Raw genomic sequence first — 20,510 nt, forward strand, 5'->3', positions numbered from 1 at the left:
GCTGGACATTTACAGAAGGCTTCAAACAGTCATGTAGCGCGTCTGAGTTGCAATACGGTGCGCGCTGCAACAGTGCACGGCAGGCAGTCGCCAAAATGCGGAATCGGTTTTGACCCGCTGACTCCGCGATCTCGCCTACTAGACTCATGACGTCCGATAGACTTACCTGAGTTATCTTTCACGCAGTGGTTGCAGTGCTCCCCAAAATGTAACGGAGAAGAAAAGGCTATCTCAATGGCTGGAATGTTGCTGTGTCGCTAGCGTGCAACGCCAGCAGGTTCCTGGGATGTTCTGTGACCTTATCCTGAAGTGCACCCACAGATTCGTCCATCAGTAGTTTACGTGGGTGATCAAAGCAGCCCTCTTGGTGGATTATTCGTGAACGGAAGAAAACTTGCAGTGGAAGCACCAGATTTTCCCTGGACAGCTTCTGTCTTCGTTCCGTGCAGCAGAATTGCAAACCGGCACGATCAACACGAACGCCATTGCTTTCAACAGGTTTAATCTCCATTGACACCACTGTATGCGTTGAATGTCTTTAAAGATTGAGTTCACTACGTGAACGTGATTTGTGGACCGACGCCACTCCTCCCACAGGGGCCTTGCCTCTTCACAGTCGGCGCAGGTCAGTTCAGGCAGTCAATATCCTAAAGAAGCGGATTCGGCGTCCAGAGCAGGAGTGTAGCACATATGTCGGCAGAGGTTTTCACTGTCACTGACCGCAGCTGACTTGGTCACCGCCCCAAGACAAGATCGCCTACACTTGGCTTGCCATTGGAGAAGGCGTCGAGAGAATTCGGCGTTTATCTTCTTTCCGTCTGCGACCGTGAGGGACGTTCATTAGCCCCTCCTACGCAATCGAATATTCACTACAACCAAAGGCATTTGCAGGAAACAACTCAGTCTCGTTTTTCTGTTAATCCATAAGTCGGCATCATGTGACCGTGCTCACCATCGAACTGTGCGGGTCCTTGACATCACAGGCGTCTCCACGCGGTTCGCGCACGGCTGTCACACCAGAAACTTTCGAATTACGTGCACACTGACAGGTCGCGGTAAACAAAAACGCAAAATACTAAACTCTATCACAACGAAGCAATGTCTTGTACTGTGATGACGCTGCTATGTGGGTGACCTTAGCGCGCGTCCATTACCGTTCAGGAAAAGTGCAGAGCTCCCGCGGCACCCCCCCAGCGAAAATTTGGGGTTGTGCTGCATAAGGTACCCCGGAAGATTGTGTGCATCAACTGCATTACTGTCGTTTCAGAGAGCTCTCGTACACGATTTCTAGAGCTCCTTTGACGCATTCCATGGAATTCAACTACTCCGCATCACAAGGGAAAATTTGTCGTTTCAGGTGGCCAGTCGTTGATATATACCGTTTTCCTTCCGCTCGTGCTCCACGTGAAAGCCTGGCTGAGGCTCTCTTCGACATTCCTTTAAGCGCGTATCTCGGTTACACGTAACGTTCGAATCTTGGTAGCGCTGGACACTGGCCAACAATGCTTGTTGCTGGCGGTGTCTGGAAAGTGGTCACCTGGATACTGTCCCCCGTCTCACCCAGGGGTGTCTCTCTGACCGGTTGATTTCTCTGGAGATGGCTTTCAACATGTCTGTTCACTTCTACAATGTCCTGTTTCCGTGACACAATGCAGCCAAGTGTGCAGATGACGCGTGGGGGTTGCAGCCCCACTGCGACTTAATGCCAGCTTTCGTCGCTTGCCCCCTCTTGATGTGCTGCCTGGTTTCCGTAGCAGCTGCGACTTCTGCGCCTCTAGACGATATCAATCTCGGAATGGGAATGCCTCGTCGTCTCCCTTCCTTAACAGACTACTCATGTCGAACGCAGATAATTCCTCTGTCGAGTCCATGACGGATGCAACGGATTCGATATCACGCCATCGATTGCCGCACGCGTATAAATGCTCAAGAAAATGGTGCGACAGTGGGGGAAAGCTTGAGTGATCCTCTGGAGGAGGAATTGCAAGTAGGAGCTGCAGAGGAAGACACTGCACTGTAAATAGAGGAAGACACTGCACTGTAAATAGAGAAAGATGGGGACCGGCTGGTGCTGAAAACGCATCGAGCTCCTCTGGTGTTGCATGTAGAGTGCAGTGGAGGGGGGCATCGCTTCGATAGAGCGGAGCAATCAAAGGTCCCGCGTGTGACAGTCTCCTCCGTGGTTGTCGATGGCTTGATCCTGTTATGTACCCTGGCGCTTAGCTTACAGGTCGTGAAGGCTTTCATGGTCATCCGCCGCTGACTAAGAAAGCGAGGCAGTCAAAATCTGACACATACGAGGAAACCCATCCGACACAAGTGAGGGAGGTTAACGGCGTTGGACGAAATGTCATTGAGATGCACCGTAGCATATCAGTTCTTGTTTCGGTGACCTTATTTTTATTGGTCCTAGCATCTGCACTCACAAGACTGTTGTTGTCGCAGTTCAAGCTCATGAAACGTTTATTTCTTGTTCTCCGTCTGCTCCTTTTTTGCAAAGGATGAACAGCGCGAAGGCGCGTCGCACTTGCAGACAGCTCGTGCATTGCTGTGTATAACTTAAGAAATGTGAAGAAAACGGGATCTCCCCCCTCGAGAACCGAATCATTCGCGAATCTGTGGAGATTTTGAAGACGTTCTTTAGTGTACACAGTCCTCCTCACCGTTACGACCCTCTTCGGCCGGACACAGAGCGACGCCTATGCTTTGAACAATCCACAGTCACGCCCACAGCGTCGATGGTCTGTTAATCTTACCATTTTACCACACATCACGACGAAGTGGCTCGGGCCAGCAATACGCCTGCCGCGCCCTCAATAGAGCAGCGTGTCTCTCACAATACTGTAAGCTCTCACGGTCTAACGAGTACCCAGGGTTTTGTTGCCGTGCCTAAGTGTATTCACCTCATTCTCAGATCCTGCCGCATCTTTCGCTGTATCTAATGCGAGCTCTCTCCAGTTAAAGACAACGAAGAGTAGTTTACATGGCAGTGGTCAAAGATTTACTCCTCACGTCAGTATGTTGCGTTTTAGGGCAAACATTTTTAGCAGGCACACTCTATGAAGTTCACGGCTTGAGCGGTCCTCGCCTACCAAAAGCTAACCGTCCTGAAGAAGCACTGTTACAGGTGACGGTTTCGAGGGAATCGAGTGCTGTGAACTCGCCAGCGCCCCACATAACCTGTTTAGTTCCCGCTCAATACTCGATCCGTGTGCTTCATTACTCGTTCCCCTTCGTAAGAAGACGAGACAGCGGCCCCTTAGTGTCGTGCAGTGGAGCACACACGAACATTAGTTTGCGCTCGTGCACCGATGTGGTGCGTGTCTATTTTACTGTGTCTTCACGCTGCACACGTCTTCAATCATCTGCAGTGTGCATCCCATCACCCACCAAAAATCCCCGGTAGTGCCACGCGTGGATGAAACCAGTGGACCGTGGCCGTCTGTAACACAACGCGGTTGTTACTGGGCCCATACTTTGTTCTTCGCCGCGACATTCAAGTGTGACCAACGACGTCCAGGGCAATGACAGCATGGAACCTCGAAAAAGCGGTCGCCAAATGGCATCTTGCACACCACCGTCTGGTGATGTTCATGCACGTTTTAGCTGCCCTAAGCCTTCACTGGACTTGAGTGTTTTACTGGTTGTCATGCACGTCAGTTGATGTGTGGGATGCCGGCAAAACTGCCAGACGTCCCGGTAGTCGAACACCTGGAAGTTGGCGTGCGATGGTTGCCCGATGCTCATCGCGACGTCCAGTGGCGACTCACCTAGATGGTGGACATAAGTTTTGTGCATTCCTTCGACTACTAAACTGAAGTATGGCCTCGTGAAGCAAAAGTGTGTAAAATTAAGTTTCCCAGGCCGTGTTTTGCTGGGGAACGTTAAGGAGGAGAAGCTGTTCTTGACTGGTCTGACTACAGGACAACTGGGTTCAATTCGAGAAGTCCCGGTTTGTGCGGTGCAGCTCGTCATTTCGCCAGCGCAGTTCGCATCGTTGTGCAGCGGGACCCTTGGACGAGTAACCTTCCTTAAACGTAGGACGTCAAAGGGGTGGAACGACGTTCTTCCCAGGGTGAGGAGCCGTTGCTGCCTGCTGCAGGTTACTTCAGTTGTGTCGCCCGGAATCGTTCCGGAAAGATGGCGGCGAATACCACAGCCACTGGTACTCATCCGGCTCAGGAGTGCCATCTGAAGCATCCTCCCGAGTTCGATGGAGGGAAGGTGCATCCTTGGGTAGCGTCATTTGAGCATTTTATGCGTATCAAGAAGGTGCCGGAGAGAGAATGGGCTAACTCTGCGAAGACATACTTTTCTTTAAGTGCGTGGGAGAAATGGATGCGCCATGAGGGCAAAGAATTTGAGAAGGAGCCTCATTCGTGGGAAGAGTTTAAGGAGAAGATTGAGAAGATCTTTGGTCACCACGAGAAGGGTGAAGAGAAGCTAGAAAGGGAGGGGAAGAAGAAGCCATAATGGCGGAAGTGCAACAGTGCCTACTGAGTGGTCAGTTCATTCGATGATCGTCGAACTCATCGTACTTCAGTGTATACATTTTTTCGTTGTGCAGAGTAACAGACGTAAACAAACATCAACAGTGTTTGAAGCTGTCCACGTAGTTAGCATACGATGGACGGGCACGTGCGCGGCACTGCAGCGTCGTAATGAAGGAGGGTCGACATACGGAGGTCTACAGAAGCGTAATGGGCGTGCGCCCGTTTTCAGGAACGACGTTCGGTCGTCCGGTTGCGTGCTGCCGAAATCATGCGCGTGGCAAGCGACATCAACATGAAGATGTCCCAATGTGGCAGGGCTGTTGCAGAGCAGCGCACAGAGGCTAGTTGCCAGTCGAACAACGAAGAAGCAGAACGTGGAAGTGTAGTCAAAAGGTGGTGAGGTCGGGGGACCTAGGAAACTGCGGGATGTCTGCCCTGGTGCAATTACGCGAGGGTGTTAATTCGAGAGCAACCCGTTTACCTGCGTGCACACAGAAGAGTAAGTTTCAAAGCTAGTCGTACTGATGCAGCGGTGAGGGTACAGCCAGGCCTGACACGGTGGAGCGAGCGACCGTGCCGCGTGAAGCTAACGAGGCGGTTGCTTCCAGTTCCGGGAATCGTATTAGGTACCTAGGGGTATGCCAGAACGTGTGCCGACCAGTCGTCAACTCTTGTCGTCGACCATACGTGTGGCGACAGGTAAGGACAGCCTTAGCCCTCGGAAGAGCGGCCAAACCGTTGAGTCCTCGATAAAAGCGCAACATCGACGGACGGCACAGAGTGCAATGCCTGGCGTGACGCCCAGGAACAGCGCGCAACAACTGAAGACTATTGTTGCTCGGTCGATGTACAGGCGCCGCGCCGGCGAGGAAAGGGAAGTATCCTGTGGTGTCGGCAGCATGGTGTTTCAGTAGCTGACACTGTGGTACTGAAGGATACGTATGATGTCTTCATTTGGATGAGCAGTTTCGAACTTCGTTCCCGGGAATTTTTAATAAGGTATTGCATTCCTACACAGACAATACAAGGAACTAGGACGTACAGATGCTATACCCAGATGCCGGCCGGCCAACAGGTACGGGAAACAGGTTGCACGTTAGTTCAATAAACTATGGGGCCGCCTGGTTTCCGTGACTCTGAACAAAACAGATGCGTCACTCCACACGTACGACACCGGCGTGAAGCAACAGTCTACGTCTTCCTCTCTTCAACGCGCTCCACCCGGATCCACCTGTGTTTCCCCACGCCGGATCTTCTTGCTGCATTCGCAGTGCTCGTGGCTTTACAATCGCCAAAACTACCGGTTCTGTCGACCAGTGAGATTTCTTTTTCTCGCCAGCAAACCCGTTCTTGAGTTGCCTGGAAGAGTCTTGCACGACCATCTGCGTCCCCTTGTCGAGTACCAGTGCTTCGGCTCTTCGACCACCCGATGGCTCGCCGGCATGATCTTCTGCTGATTGCCTGATGTGGCGCCAGCTTCGCGGAGCAAGAATACACTGAACGCGGATGTCATCAGGTACTGTCCGTCCGCGAACCACATAGAAAATGTTAGCTAAACTTCCAAAAACTACCGCACCTTCATGGATTATCTTCGTAGACTTGACATGCATCAGAAGAAAACGTCTGCACCATCGCCCAAAGCTAGGGTGACTCTCCGATGCAGGATTTCTGGGCCAGCTGCCGCGACGGACATCCGTAGAAGCTGGAGGACGGAACCGAGTATGTGTGCTGGCGGCTTTGCTTGAATCTAGAGTTGGGCCCGCGGTCGCATCGATTTCTGTGTCCTGTGACGCGACTCCCGCACTGCCTAGTGAAAGTGCAGATTCCACGGACACGGAATGCCCCATAGTGCTACTCTCAGACCTTCGTAGCCGCGAGGCAAAAAGAGACTGCTGAGACTTCCGCGAAATATCGACAGCGCATGTCATCGAGTTCCTCACACGGGAATATAGTAATTTGGCAAGTGCACGCAGAGGCAAATACCCGCACAGCGGGTCATCGCACCCGTTTCCCGCTACCCTGTTTCGTGACTGATTAAAACGCGCCTGGATGTCTTCATCCTCAAACGCTTCTTGGAAGCTCTCTCCCAAAAGCTGTAGGTCGTTATTTTCTGTGCCTGCCGGGAAACAGCTATCCAAATTCGCGCGTTCATCTGTCTGCTTTGCACTCGTCCATACTTCCTGCAGAAACTTCCGTAGCTGTCGGATTTCCAGTGCCGCAGCACTCCGCACCGCCGAAATACAACGCCGGAAATGATGCGAACCATTTTGACGCATGCGACACCTCGAACGTTTGTCCCCCTCAGCGAGGGGTGCTCTTTTAACTCGTGCCAGCGTCGCTGATCTCTTGCTAGTTTCTGCAACTGGTATGAAGCAGCTTGTATTGAGACTCCACACTTTTTTGTCGAGCGTCGTAACATGATCAGAAGTTGCAATGGCAGCTTTTGATTCCTCAGACGTTTCTTGCGAAATACTTGTAGTTTCACCTACATGCGGAGTGTCTGCGGCTGCGGAGCGGGGAGGCCACGAGTAAGTTGTGTGATATCTGTGACGTTCTCTAGGTGCCCTCAGTGACAGGCTATGACTCCCTTCTCCATTCGTGGCTGTTACAAAGCAGGACGCCGTACATGCTGCAGGATTGCTTGTAGTGGCATTGTGTCTGCCTTCAGCACCTCCGGGAGAGGTAGCGGCGACTTCAGAGGTCGTTGCTGACGCCAGGCGGCCCCCCCTGCCCTTGGGGTCCACGGTGTCCACCGTAACCGTAGACTGATAAAGACTCGGAGCTTTTGTGCAGTCGTGCCCTTGCCTGGAGAGCATCACGCCTCCACAGCAGTTCTCCTCGTCCTCTCTCGCAGACAGGCGCATGAAATGTGGAGACGTGAAACCGGCATACAAAAAGTCGTGCAGTCCTGAGTCGGCTGAAGTGCTGCATGCACAGAAGGCAGGCAAGCAGGCAGAATCTGCACACGTGAAAACATACACAGCTCAATGGACACCTTTCTTCCTGGGTGGGCTAGGAAAGGCTGATACTGCCACTAGGGTGGGAGTAAAGCTCAGGCGCCAGTTCTACGAACAACTCCAACGCAGACGCGCCTTCCAGCGTCAGTTTACGAGGACTGAGATGCATAAAATCGGTGCAAAATCAGATGCAAGACTTAGACTGCAGAGCAGATAATACTCACCGCGTAGCGGTGTCGCTTGAGGCATCAACATACGACGTGATCGAATCGACCGACGCTCGGGGACCTGCAGTTACAGTGCCCTTCGAGGAATTTCCTCCTTTGAGTCCACACGATAATGTTGAACCATGTGCTGGCGCGACTTCCTCAAAAAGGGTTGATCTCAAATGTTCACTTCCACGCTTGCCAGAGTTCACGGATACAATGTCGTCGGGCTTGAGTTCTTCGTTGCACGCGTTCACTGGCTCATGTTGTTGAGAGTTTTCGTCTGTTTCATGTGTTGTCGCTGCGCCTGTCGGCAGACGCAAGGCGACCCTTGCTGCGACGGTTCGCTGCGCGCTGTCCATGAGGGATGATCGACCCCAAAACGCCGATTTCTCTTCATTTTCGGAAGAATTCGCTGCTTGACAGGGCCCCACAAGCGTCTGCGGACGGACACCAGGCGCAGGCGGCCGGTCATTGCGTAGCGGCACTAACCTTAGGGTCTTCAACTGTCGGCGACAAGAGTCCGGGCTAGTTGTGCGCATGGCCTTGGCCTTCAAACGGTCTGCCTCCTGGTTGATCTCCCTACCAGCACTTTCATTCTCGCTTTGCCTGCGCTGCTGTTGTTGACACGATGACGGAGACAGTGATTCGGACACGAGCAGGCGTGTCTGCATCCCTCCATTCAAGAGGCGTCGAGTAGACGCGCCTTCACTAACACTGTCCACTGCCTCTGCCCTCCCCGGATCCTGCTCCCTGTCCCCAGCCAATGACATTTGACCTTCAACATTATCCAGCAAGTCCGTACCCAACGGTCCCGCCAACGCTTCCTGCTCTTCCCTTTCACAGCGCCGTTTATTCGACAGATGAGTCTGTGCCTGTGTGGGTTCGCCGTCGCTATTTGAGTCCTCCTCGTCTGAAGCAATGACGGTCTCCCGCGCAAGCCCGTGGTGCGAATGCATCATGCGATCGACGGCTGAAGAGAGTTGGAATTGACTTCCCTGTTCTGTCAGGCAGTGGCTTCTGAGTGGGAGCCTCGGCGCAGGGTTCGCTGCGGAAACAAGCGTCGACGGTTTTGGAGGAGCAGTGCATCTCGAAAAGGGTTTCTTTTGAGAAACACGCATCGATATCCGAGCTTGCTGATCGGTCTTCCCTCTCGCCAAAGGACGAAAAAGGGAGTAAGGCCGCTGTCTGGTCAACATTTCCGCGGCACGACCTGCAGCTTCCGGGGTAGTCGACATAGACTGTTCTACAGTATAAGGTGCTGCATCTGTTGGTTTCCCAGCGTCTCCTCTGCATGCTTTTGTGGTGTCTATCCCAGTGCCACGCCAATGAGTCAGACACTCACGGGTTCCCACGGAAGCCATCAATCGCCGCTGCGTTCCTCTGCAAAGCAATGCAGACGGCGTTGGTGTGTTCAGGGACGCGAGTGTGCACTCATTTGATCCATTGACAAAGGCCGTCCTATGCGATAGTACAGCGAAGTCATGCCTAGGAAAAGGATAAACTGGCGGCTCTTGGTTTGCCAGCTCTCCTTCCTGTTTTTTTCCATCCCTGCATGCACGTCGCCACTTCAGGCGACAGCACGACTTTGCGTTCAGCACATTAGTCTCTGTCCCCTCAACCGACTCTGGCAGACGACTGTCACACTTGCGACCCCGTCTCTCAGTTGCATACTCGGTGGGGGCATACCAATCGTCTCCGCATTCACGGAGGTTTTGGCACTGGGTACTGCAGGCGGTTTCCACTTGCCGCGTCCTCCGCTTGCTTCTCTGTAGGCACTCAGCAACGTTTCCTTTCTTTCTATACGTCATTTGTGAGAGGGACAGGGAAGTCGCCTCGGTGCTAAGGTGCCCGTTCCTCAGGCTGTCGAAAAAAAGTGCCGTCTCTGAGGCTGTCTCCCCAGCGTCAGCTGAACCAGCAGCATGGAGACGATGAGGCATTCTTTCCCGCACACTTCGCCTGGATACACTTGCTTCGTCACCAGTTCTCGACATTGTGCGAGGCTACAGTTTCGACGACTGTTTACGGGGGCGCTACTCGGCCGCGAACAAATGGGCATCGTCGACACCAATCCTATGTGACCTGTGGCGAACACGCGACCACCTCCCCAGTGCTGGCGGAGAGAGGCGAAGAAAGTGTGAGGAAGAAAATGCTTACAGTCGTCGACTTCGCGGGGGCAACCTGCCTTGCCACGAGATTGTCAGTGGCCCACCACCTGGACTAGGGAAACCACGGCAGTCGTGGTACAAACCAACGCGTGCTAAAAACCGGACCACCGCTTGGAGGGTTCTTATCACAGACAATTCAACCAGAAGGAAAAACACATCCGCTGCTTCATTCTTCGATAAAAGTAAACCACAGGTCAATGAGCACAAGAGTTGGCATGCCGGTGTATGCTTCAGTTACGTTGCCGATGTTTCCACCACATGTCGCGTGGCCGGAGACAACGAAGACATCCAGCTTCTAACAGAGTGACACCTACTGTCTGCACCGTAGTTACTAAGAGATAATCGTATACCCTGAAAAAATAAACCACATCGGAAGGTGATTCTACGGAAACAAGTTCGATACGAAAACGAGTGAGATTCTTGAGAGCTCCCCCTTCGTGGACGGCGCATGCAACAGGATGGCCGGCACCACGCCGTCGCCCGGTGTCCTCGCGTGGCCAGTGGGAGCAGGTCACTCCTCCTGACGACCTAGCATCTCCGTTGAACTTGTACAAGCATGCTGCCCGAGAGGAAAAAAACAATGCAACACAGCAGCTTGTCAAGACAATCTGACTCGCTTCATCGTTTCTTTGCAGTATCACCAACCATCACCCCAGTCTTCAACCTGATTTCTGCAAGCAAGCCTACTACATTTCCTTTGTCACGAGCGCTTTTCTACCTCAGATAGTCAATCTAGCCGCACACCACGTCGAGATGTGGCAGTATGCGTGGTATCAGGCCGTACAGCGTGAGCGCAGAGAAATGAGCCACAAACCCACACACACTTTCAATCCGGTGACAACATAATCTTTCATAATCGATAGTAGGCTTCTTTATGCTTTCAAACACATTAAAGAACGAGCCGACGTCTCAGTTGGAGCCTTCCGTGTCCTGAACCGTGGGTGCCTTTCTTTTTCACACTACGGCACTCCTGTGATTACCCGCTGCCTGCGCCGACGGGGCAGCGGCGAGTTCCGTGTCCACAGTTCCAGAGGGTCTGCGTACGGTCGTCGCGGAGGTGAGATTAAAAACCTGGGATCATCCGTGGTTCCTCTTCGCACCGCTCCAGGACCAAGTCTTTTACTGATGTGTTTCTGTCGAAATCGAGGTCCAATTTCCTCTTGAAAATTCGGTCCGGGGACCTCCGGGACGGCTTATTCCGTTTCGCAGACGCTGCCGCGAAGAAAGTGCATGAGATTCAGGGAACCACAGTATCCCCTTCGTTTTGAAATGCTCAAAAGACGAGTTAAAATTCCTAGAATTTGCCGTTGGAAAAGGATCGAAACATGTACCTGGATGTGAAATTGTGGTTTACTGAAGTTTAGGAACAATTCCTAATTTAGCCTTCCGCCACGCTTGTGTCGTGTTGCTGACACAGTTGGGGGTTTGGTCTCTCCCTCGCAACGAAATCCTGTCTTGCCTTTTTTTCTTGCGATTTCTCGTGTCAGTTGCTGGTTATCTTCCGAGAAACTACCTCACTCGTGTCTTGGACAGTGGAGTTCTCGAACCTACCTCGCAAGGAGGTTTTCTTTTTCAAAAATCTCAGCTTCGGCCCCGGTGACGGGGAAGTGTTTTGGACGTATTCCCGGTTTATTCTGCTGAAGAGGATCTCACACCAGATTTCATATGAGCGCCCTGTGCCAAGATTTCTAGTGTCACACGTAGTCACACCAGGGCCTTACAGCGGACGCTTTTTTTGTCCCTAAGCGTCGGTGAGGTACGGGTAACACCACTGCGGTGCGGCTGGATAACTTGCTTCATTGTAGACGATCTGTCCATTCTTGTGACCGTACGGCAATTTTCGTATCAGTAAACATAAAGAGTTTACAATGGCGACAGACAGCAGTAGCGGCCTCTCCTTACCGCCAAAGAATGCCGAACTGCGGGAGAAAGAGGATGCTGCACTCCAAGGAGATGATCTCCGACTCATCGTGGCGCTCGCCGACAGAAATCCAGTTGAAATTGAGGTAGCCTATTTGTGATGAGCCAAGCTGACCAACTGAACGCAGGCAAAACACACTTCTTAAATGACAATTAGGTGCAGGTCGCAAACAAAGTTGCTGACAAGGTAGACCATGCAGCATCTGCTCACTGTACAGGAAGTGCAACGTGACAGTTTCGTTTAAAACGCACCACATTTTGACACACTTGCTACGATTCAGACGTTATGTGGGCGAATTTGGGAGGGAAAAGTGAAAGCAGGGAAGCGCATCTGCTTGATATCCGCAAGCGCCGCTACAATGTCGAGCTTTTTCAGTGTCGTATAGTGTTTTTGCACTTTTTATCCTCCATGTCGAACAATGTTTATGTATGAGCGATTTTTTCACAGGTAAAGAGCAGTACCGAGGTTGGATACGTGAAGCTATTACTGGCAGACCGCCTTGGCATCGAAGCGCGGCGTCTGCGCCTGTTCTACCACAACGACAGCAAAGAAGTGACTCTGATTGATCCGATGAGCTTGTGCGACTTCAAAGGCATTCGGCCACCTAGCGCCGAGATCCAAGCCCAGATATTGTGAACTTCGTCTGAGAAACTGCTTTCTAAATGTCCACTGCAGTGCCACGGCAGAAGAAAGGCGAGCGACATACTATTTCAGCGTACATTTGAGAGCTTTGTAGGCAGTGTGGTAGCGCTGGCGGCACAGTCATCCCACGACTGTGCAAGCGGTGATAGTGAGTCGTTACCTGTGGTTTTTACACTCGAGGTACATGTTCAGATATCCGACGGACGCAGGCAAGAGCTGCAGAGTGATTGTACTGCGACATCCGGGAATGCGTGCACCTTCGTGACGATGACTGGCATCGTGACTGTAGGAATCGTTTCGTTTTTTCGAAGCATATCTCTCGTATTTTTCAATGGCTGGACGTACGGCAACGTAGTCTCCGACCGAGTTTCAGGTCGGCTGCTCTAGAGCGGCACTGACTCTTCACAGTATGAATAGTGTTCGTTTCGGGTACTCAACTCTTTTCGAGGTGATAAGCTGAATGCTTCGAGTTCTGTTATGGATGTCATCCAGAAGGATTAGTCGTTTTCAAACATTCCAGGATGTCAGCAGTCGCAGGGCTTGCCAGGATCGGAGCATGCATGCACTTCCAGATTTGTGATAATCCGGCCCGGTAAATTCATATATCCCACCATACGGAACGTACTCTTTTGTTTTTCTCTACCACCTTCAGCTACAGTTAATATATATCCATCTGCTTGAAATATTGAATGGAGAGTCAGTTAAAGGCTTTGATAAAATCATACCACGTTTTACTTCCGTTTTTTGTGTTCAATTGGTTATATTTCTACAACAGTGGTCATCTTAACTATGCTCTGCTAACAATAGAACTCACAAGGAGAGTGAACAAGAGCGGGCCGCGCTATCAATACCTTTTTATAGCAGAATTGGGTGGGTTGTATATCTCTTATTTCCTCCTACTGAAAGCTGTCCGTGGAAGGGAACTACGAGAGGCAAAATATGGAACGGGCAAGAATAGTAACCTGGGGAGTTCTCTTGCGTAACCCCGTGGACAATCTAGAAGCTTGTTACTTCCATCAAGTGATTTATCGCGTTTCATTGACATCTGTGCAGGCGAATGAGTGCCTACGGTAGTCACTGTGATGGCGCCCCTGCGCTTGAATGCGGCAGTGTGTGCGTGTTTGCGAGCGTAGGCAAGTCGATCGCATCAATCGATGGAGTAGCCGTTCTACGGATATATTGTGAGGAGCAACAACGTGTAGGTGCGAAATTTGCGAGGGATATCTAGGGAGAAACCGAGTGCGTGCATTTTCACTACCGCACAGAGCCACTAGGCCAGCACCGTCAGCCACCCTATATTACAAACGGTAATGCACGGTTGTAAGAATGGTAAGGAAGGAGACGCTCAGCGAAAGACCTTTTCTCCCTCAAGTGTGACGCAAATTCCGACAACACAAGTGGGGTCCACACTATAACAGTGGCAGCACTTCAGCCTTGGGCACGTGAATCTATGAAAGGCTGCGATTTTCACGAATGCTGTATGAATATTATGAGCAGAATCGCGTCAAAGACTACATTGAGATGTTTGCCAAAGAAAGGTTCCGCGTTTTTATTATGAAACGGTGTCACGCATCCAAATGCCCCACCAGCTAGACGCAATATCTGTCACAAAACTTTAGTGCGGTTTTTGATTTGTCAAGGGCTGACCCCTTTCCAGCCTCTGATGAAGTTTGTGTTCTCAAGGGTTGTATACAGACGCGAGCGACCTTGAAAGGGAGACTGAAACAAGAGGGATAGGGCTGAAATTCCGGCAGTAGGAAGCTACTTATACGCCACAGTAGAAGTCATTTCGCACTCTCGCCATATAATTCTCTTATAACATCTGTTCCGTACGCATCGAACTCCAGCGTGAATTCGACAGTCTTGCACATGGTTAATACCTTACATTACAGCCTTTTAAGCAGATTCCCATGCATTCCCTACAGAGCTCCTAACTCGCCGTGTCCTTCAAACGGGGATGCATCAGCCAACGGACGGGCAACTCGAAACCAGCATGTGCCACAGTCGAGGCAGCCCACGCACTTGATTTTGTCTCTGACGCTGAAGCAATCGGCACTGTTTCATGGTGGAGTAAGTCGAGCCTACTGTTGAGGTAGTTTTGCCGTCAATTCTGGAACGACTTGGAACAAATCGCCATATACGCAGTAGTCTGCGATCTAAAGCGCACGTGCACCCAGTGAGAACACAACGTGAAAAAATGTCAGTTTTTAGCACGGTGCTTTCGCTATGGCAGACATCAGGCTGGGAAACCGGTGGACTTGTATTGAGTGATCTGGATTGGATAGTTCCATCAAACCAAAAGCCCCCGAAAAAGCACATGAAGAGAATGGACAATGGTATTCAGTCATCTACAAGCCTGGTGGGCATACCACTGCGAACGAGACGCCTACAAAAGGGTACGCATCTTTGCCAGTAACACGTGGAAAACTACAAGGGGCACATTGGAGAAGAGGATGCCACTATTGAAGAAGTTGGAAGGACACAGCTGGTGGCACGCAACTAGTTTTTCATTCCAACACTACTTTTTTTAGCAACCATCATTCTATCCTCACGAAGTGTTGTCATATCCTGTAGCAGGGAACAAGACTCACAACAGCAAGAAATGTTTTTTTCAGTTTCCGGAGCTTTTCAATGTGTGAAGCAAGAAGGCACAAATCTTCCGGTCACCTATCACACATTCATTCAGTGTGAAGGAAGCTCTCTCTCATTCACCATCGAACTGACCCAGAACATGAGTTGTTCTCCCCTGTCTGACACGGGACATCGTTGATCATTCAGACGGTTACTGTGGGTTTGGAGGTCAATTCCAAACTCTTCATGATGGATGGAACTCTCAGTTCGACTGAAAAGAAACCGTAGCTCCTTGAAACCTCAAAACTAATTTAGAACTCACTTGAAATATGGGTGCCCCGAGGTCGTTGTTGATGGCTACAATGACTTTCGAGTCCTTCATTCCTGTCATGTGCTGGATCGCCCCGCTGAGCCCCACTCCAATGTATAATTTCGGTGCAACCACCTTTCCTGTTTGTCCTATCTGTCCCACAATGGAAATCACATTTCAGATCACGACCGGATAGCCAGACTTGCCTATTGGTGCCTCTTTGACGGAGAGGCAACTCTCCGCCCCGCCCGACCGATGCGTGACAAACCAGAATATGTCCTTAATACCAAAGAACATGTCCATGGTACGTTGAGTTGAAAAAGAAGTCCCCGCAGTGCAACAACATTGCAGGGTTACTGAACATCACGTTCTGGACTACGTACTCTTGGAGCCGAGGGAATATGACACGATGCACCCTGGAGTAAGCGTACACACCCTACTGGCCCCGAGTAGCTAGAAAAACTTCCGTCACCGGGGGTGGTATCCAGCTTGTCAGTACTTCCCTGGTCGTCGAAAAAATTCCGTTTTTCCAAAAACTCTCCGCTTGTTCAAGGCCACGTGATAGGTTGCTCACTCCTAACGGATAGTGTGCCCCCACATGGAAAGACGATGATAAACAGCTACCTGATTCGGGTGGAAGGACGCATCCAACTTACTTGGAGATCATAAGCAGCGTACCCAGAGTCAACAGCCGCTCGCGAAGCTCCAACTGCACAAAACAGTCGTCCGAAGAAGAGGGGCCCCGGTGCACGACCACTAATACTTGCGTAGGCTCACGTGAAAGCCGATGATGGTTCCACGCTTGCCATCATCTTCTCTCATAGAAAATTAATATGAAAACATATCTCCATAGAGAAAACAAAACGAGTAAGAACAAACTTCTCGTAGTCCTGAGAACAGTGAGGTAGCCAGTTTGTTTTGTGCGTCAGACACTACCAGATCATTGACAAGGTCGATCCGTGCAGGGTTACGCCACATCCTCGTACTTTCGGCTCCTGAACATCGAAAAAAACGAAGATTGCATGCAAGCTGGGTCAATGTCACCAACAGGGTCCTCGGAAGCAGTCCCTCTTCACTAACTTGCTGCGTTTCGAAGCCTGGCTCTGAGGGGTTCCAAGAGCCGGGTGAACTCAGACCTGCTTTTCAGTCCTCGACCCCCTGCTACGACCTGCAACCAATGAGGCGAAGTAAGGAACATCGACAAACCACGTTTTGACTCTTTTGCTGTTGTAGATACGTCAGCACGTGCAGAGGCGGCCACTACTCGGAAACAGCGTCAAGACCAACGTTAGGGCTTCGTTTCACGAGCTTGATCTTTTAATCGAATTTGGCTGCGCCTGACGCCATTTTTTGTCGAGTGCGTTCGGCTGGAGCGCACATGCGCGACGCTTCATTATAAACTGCATAAGTTGCTCATATTTGTGAAAAAACATGCAGAGAAGGATATCAACCCGGCTGATGCAGAGTGGCGTGTCAACTGGACACAACAGACAAATTCTCAAATGAGAAACACTTGCGCGCACTATTTCCGCGGCGTCGAGTTGAGGCTTATCTGCCAGTGTGACGTCCTCGGTTATCCACGTCTGTAAACAAAACACGACAACAAGGTATATCTGAGGCCGTTGAATTTGGACGGCAGACGTTGGCATGGAGTTCACAGACGCAAAATATTTCGTGCTCACTGGCAAAATTCATCGGCGTCCCGTTCTCAAAAAGAGCTTCCCGTCACGATCGGAGAACACAGATCTATAACCGCAAAAAACAAGAGATTTTAGACCTCAGGAAAGGTAGTTCACTTTGATCCCTTTGTACTGTCTTGGTCCCCCAGCCATTTCCTGTCATCCCTTTCGCATGACGCCAATTCATCAACACTGGAACGCTCACAAGCTGAGAAATCTCATCAACCGCTGGCAGGTGTTCGATTGGAGCAGGTTCATTTCCCGTCCTTTCATTCAATTTCTCGCTGAGGGGGAACGCTGTGGCACATACCGTTAGCACCTGCAAGCAACAGTAGTTCACATGAGGCAAAAGCTACCCTAAGGCGTAATAATTAACAACATTGGGCAGCAGTAGTTGGAAATTGATGCCGTGGAAATGCTGCTGTATTCAGCACCACCCTGTGTCACCGCGTTCCTTTTTAAATTCGCATTTCTATTATATGCATGGCCCCATAATACTGCACCGTGCGGACCTGATACGGAATTTTCTGTTAGCTGCCTGAATCCTCTACTCTTCGACCTCGTCGGTTGGGTGGGGGGGCAGGGACAATGTTAGCGCGGCCAGCGGCGATAATCTCACTTTAACTTTATCGGAGGACTTAACGGTACACAGAGCGGTGCCTGCATATATCTGTCGGACGAATGTATTGGCGTCCTGAATGAACCGAAGAAGTCCACATGGGCTCGCCACACATCATGTGTCTTGCCACTCAATTTTGCTTAATCCAAGGGAAACGAAAGCCATGACGCAGCGTATGTGGCGATTTGATAATCGTTTGGATACAAGTGACTTGCGTGGAGCCTCTAGAGAGTAAAACAAACAACGTAGTATACGTATCCTTATGGTTGCTATATGCCTCCTCGATACTCCGTCGCAGTATTTGAGGATGCCTGATTCTTCATGTTTTTAACTACATGTATAACACGGCATGATTGAGCTTGCACACCCAGTAGGATGTCCCCCGTCTTTCGTGTCTGTTTGTTTACGACACGTCGACGTGGTAGCCGTATGTATTGCAGCAACTGAGGAGCTCTGTTCTCATGCGTAGATGTTTTGCACATGTCAACAGTACCTCGGTGCCAAGCAGCTCGCAGTAATACAGCCAGTTTCAGCAATAATCGTTTGAGTGGTTTGCTTACTTTGACAGCAACCACATCTGCAATGGGCTGCACATCGAGAAGAGCTGATAAACGGGGCAGTGCGTCTACGCAGATGCCGCTGGATGATCCGCAAATGACAGACACGTCCCGTTCGTGCTGAAGCCGACGTAGCAGCACTGCCAGAGCAACTGGTGGATAATGCTGCATTGCGGCGTTCGTGTACTGCAACACCCTGGAGACGCCGGGCATGTATGACAGACACTCAGCGTGAGGCGAAAGAGAGGTGTTTTTTCCACATAGCAGGACTTCTACCTGAGAGCACCCACCAAGCAAAAAAAGCGCTTCATCGAAGGTTCGTTGGCACCGTTTATGAGGTGCATGTAAGCCACATTTCACATCGAGTCTGGGGACATTGTTTTCCGTGGTGCGTCTAAATGCAGGAGAACGTCGGAACCACTCTCCCGACCACACGTGTAGCTAAGCTTCTGTCGGTAGCACAGGGGTATCGACCAATTGCGCTGACGAGGAGGCAGCTTCCATGAGTGCTGTGGAGTCAGGATGCATGGGAGGAGAGTCGCTGGAAATGGCTACGCTCGCTGCATTGCAACCGAGAACGATGGTGACAAAAAGAAGGATCATTTGGTACTGTGGTAAACCTTACCGGCTGCCGGAAAAAAGATGCAGCCTGGATAGCGGCGAGCGTCGGAGGGGTCACCGTTTTAGCGGTTCCATGATCATTTGAGCCATGAGTAGCTGCCTGTTTTGTTTTGTCACTGTGATCAGCTATGACAAGCGTCACGGTGAAGCGTCTACGAAAAACCAGCCCAGTCGTTGTCACCACGGGGTTCTGCGAAAACAACCAGAAGCCAGCTTATCAATCTGCCAATATCACATGCAAATTGAGAAAAAGCGACCACCTGTATACCGATAAAAAACATCATTCTTGCATTTCATGACTACTACATTTGTGTTCATATATGGAACGAGGAAACGACCTAATGCAGCAGAAAACAAACATAGTCGGTTTCCTCTGTGGAGAAAACCAGCACAATCGTTTGACAGCACTGAGAAGAGACCTGAAGACGCTTGATCATGGAGAGCGGCCAAGGAACAACACGAAACGGGAATAGTAATAGCTTAGCGTTTGCCCTCAATGTATAACTTGAGCTCGTTGAGTCTGAAACAGGAGTTCCCTGTACCATGTTGTTTGCTGTAGTTGTGCAGTTGACTCGACTGACCACACCACATCCCATCATTGTCCAGGTTAGCTGCAAAAGAGCGAATATCTTCGTCTCCTGTGACCACAGAAATCGTGGCATTATTTCCTTGCAAAGTGGTCTTGTTCTACTGTTCAATTACCGTCGGTAAGGCCGTGGAGAAGAAGCTACTAGATATTTCTCGATGAGAACACACTGGCGAAGCCAGGGATGACATTGATTTTTCGTAGCAGGTGATGGGATACAGTGCCTGATGCCGCAGGGTGCCACTTCTTCGGTGTAGAAGGCTTCTACGGTTGAGGTGGCAGCCTGCGACCCTGTCCATCAACGTTTGTTTCCCGCCGCGGCTGAGTCTGCCTGCAGTCATGCCGGCTATAGTGGTGGTTTGGTTAAAGACAGTCATGGGTGGGACGAGGAAAATATACTGCATGTAAATGCCACCAAAACCACGGCAAGTGCACGATTCGCTCGCCAGGGGATTTCAGAATGTCAACTCGTTTTTGCGTGCAACTCGCTGGCCGTGCCAAGAGTTTGTTTGATATGCCAATGATCAAGTGCATGCCAACTGGTTACCCTCCGTCTGTTCTTGAAATCTTTTGTTCAGCGCTGGCAGACGACACATGACGGGTCTGAGGTGCAAGGGCCATCGAAGCAATACTCACTCCGCTCACGGCGATAGCACATTGGCGGTAGAAAGCTTTTTTCGAGGACAATGTAGAGTGTCTCTGTTTTGACCACAGTGGGCAAATGCACAGAACACATAAATATGGTTGATCGCATTCCAGGACGCAAAACATTTGCCATATACTCCGTGTATCTTTGTTGGAACAGGAGGACAAGAGAGCGGCGTGCGTCCAGTTGTCCGACGATTAAGGAGTCACAGAGTTTGCTGTCCCAGGGGTGCTCGAAGGTTAATACGCAAATCTACTCCATCCCCAATACTAGAGCACAGCCGACGCAAAACGCAGAGAACAACAAATAAAACAGGGGGAAAAACGGCGCATGGGACTGGAGGTAAGTGACATTGCTTTTTGGCCAACGACGACACGGAGAAGTCATGTATATAGGGCATGGTGCATTCTGGAAGAATGCGCTCGCTGGCTCCTGGTTTTGCTTCCTCCACCTTTACGCCTTCATGAAGAAGCGATAGATTTGCCTGCACTCGTTGCTTTCATAGCACTGACTTGTGTACCCAAGAATAGAGGT

The 20,510-nt window shown here is 50.7% G+C and overlaps 4 protein-coding genes across 4 annotated transcripts; 2 read left to right on the top strand and 2 right to left on the bottom strand.

The window, feature by feature from the left end:
• The first annotated feature begins 3,781 nt into the window (after window positions 1-3,781).
• On the top strand, window positions 3,782-4,627 carry TGME49_207210 (hypothetical protein). Its single transcript, XM_002371965.1, has one exon. The coding sequence runs from the start codon at window positions 4,141-4,143 to the stop codon at window positions 4,471-4,473; it is 333 nt and encodes a 110-aa protein (XP_002372006.1). The 5' UTR covers window positions 3,782-4,140; the 3' UTR covers window positions 4,474-4,627.
• A 557-nt stretch (window positions 4,628-5,184) lies between these two features.
• On the bottom strand, window positions 5,185-10,538 carry TGME49_207230 (hypothetical protein). The gene is made up of 2 exons (XM_018779383.1): window positions 7,675-10,538; window positions 5,185-7,418 (listed from the first exon to the last, which is right to left on the bottom strand). The coding sequence occupies exons 1-2, from the start codon at window positions 9,648-9,650 to the stop codon at window positions 5,648-5,650; spliced, it is 3,747 nt and encodes a 1,248-aa protein (XP_018635669.1). The 5' UTR covers window positions 9,651-10,538; the 3' UTR covers window positions 5,185-5,647.
• Window positions 10,418-14,279, top strand: TGME49_207240 (hypothetical protein). The gene is made up of 2 exons (XM_002371968.2): window positions 10,418-11,830; window positions 12,193-14,279. The coding sequence occupies exons 1-2, from the start codon at window positions 11,693-11,695 to the stop codon at window positions 12,379-12,381; spliced, it is 327 nt and encodes a 108-aa protein (XP_002372009.1). The 5' UTR covers window positions 10,418-11,692; the 3' UTR covers window positions 12,382-14,279.
• Window positions 13,722-20,289, bottom strand: TGME49_207250 (electron-transfer-flavoprotein, alpha polypeptide). Its single transcript, XM_018779384.1, has 11 exons — window positions 19,967-20,289; window positions 19,447-19,910; window positions 18,749-18,934; window positions 18,127-18,399; window positions 17,567-17,641; window positions 17,153-17,266; window positions 16,792-16,851; window positions 16,349-16,436; window positions 15,925-15,977; window positions 15,281-15,421; window positions 13,722-14,543 (listed from the first exon to the last, which is right to left on the bottom strand). Exons 2-11 carry the CDS (start codon window positions 19,732-19,734, stop codon window positions 14,469-14,471), a joined length of 1,353 nt encoding a protein of 450 aa, XP_018635668.1. The 5' UTR covers window positions 19,735-19,910; window positions 19,967-20,289; the 3' UTR covers window positions 13,722-14,468.
• Between the last annotated feature and the right edge of the window lie 221 nt (window positions 20,290-20,510).

This window comes from Toxoplasma gondii, chromosome X (assembly GCF_000006565.2).
Source record: "Toxoplasma gondii ME49 chromosome X, whole genome shotgun sequence".
In the NCBI taxonomy this organism is placed as follows: Eukaryota; Apicomplexa; class Conoidasida; order Eucoccidiorida; family Sarcocystidae; genus Toxoplasma; species Toxoplasma gondii.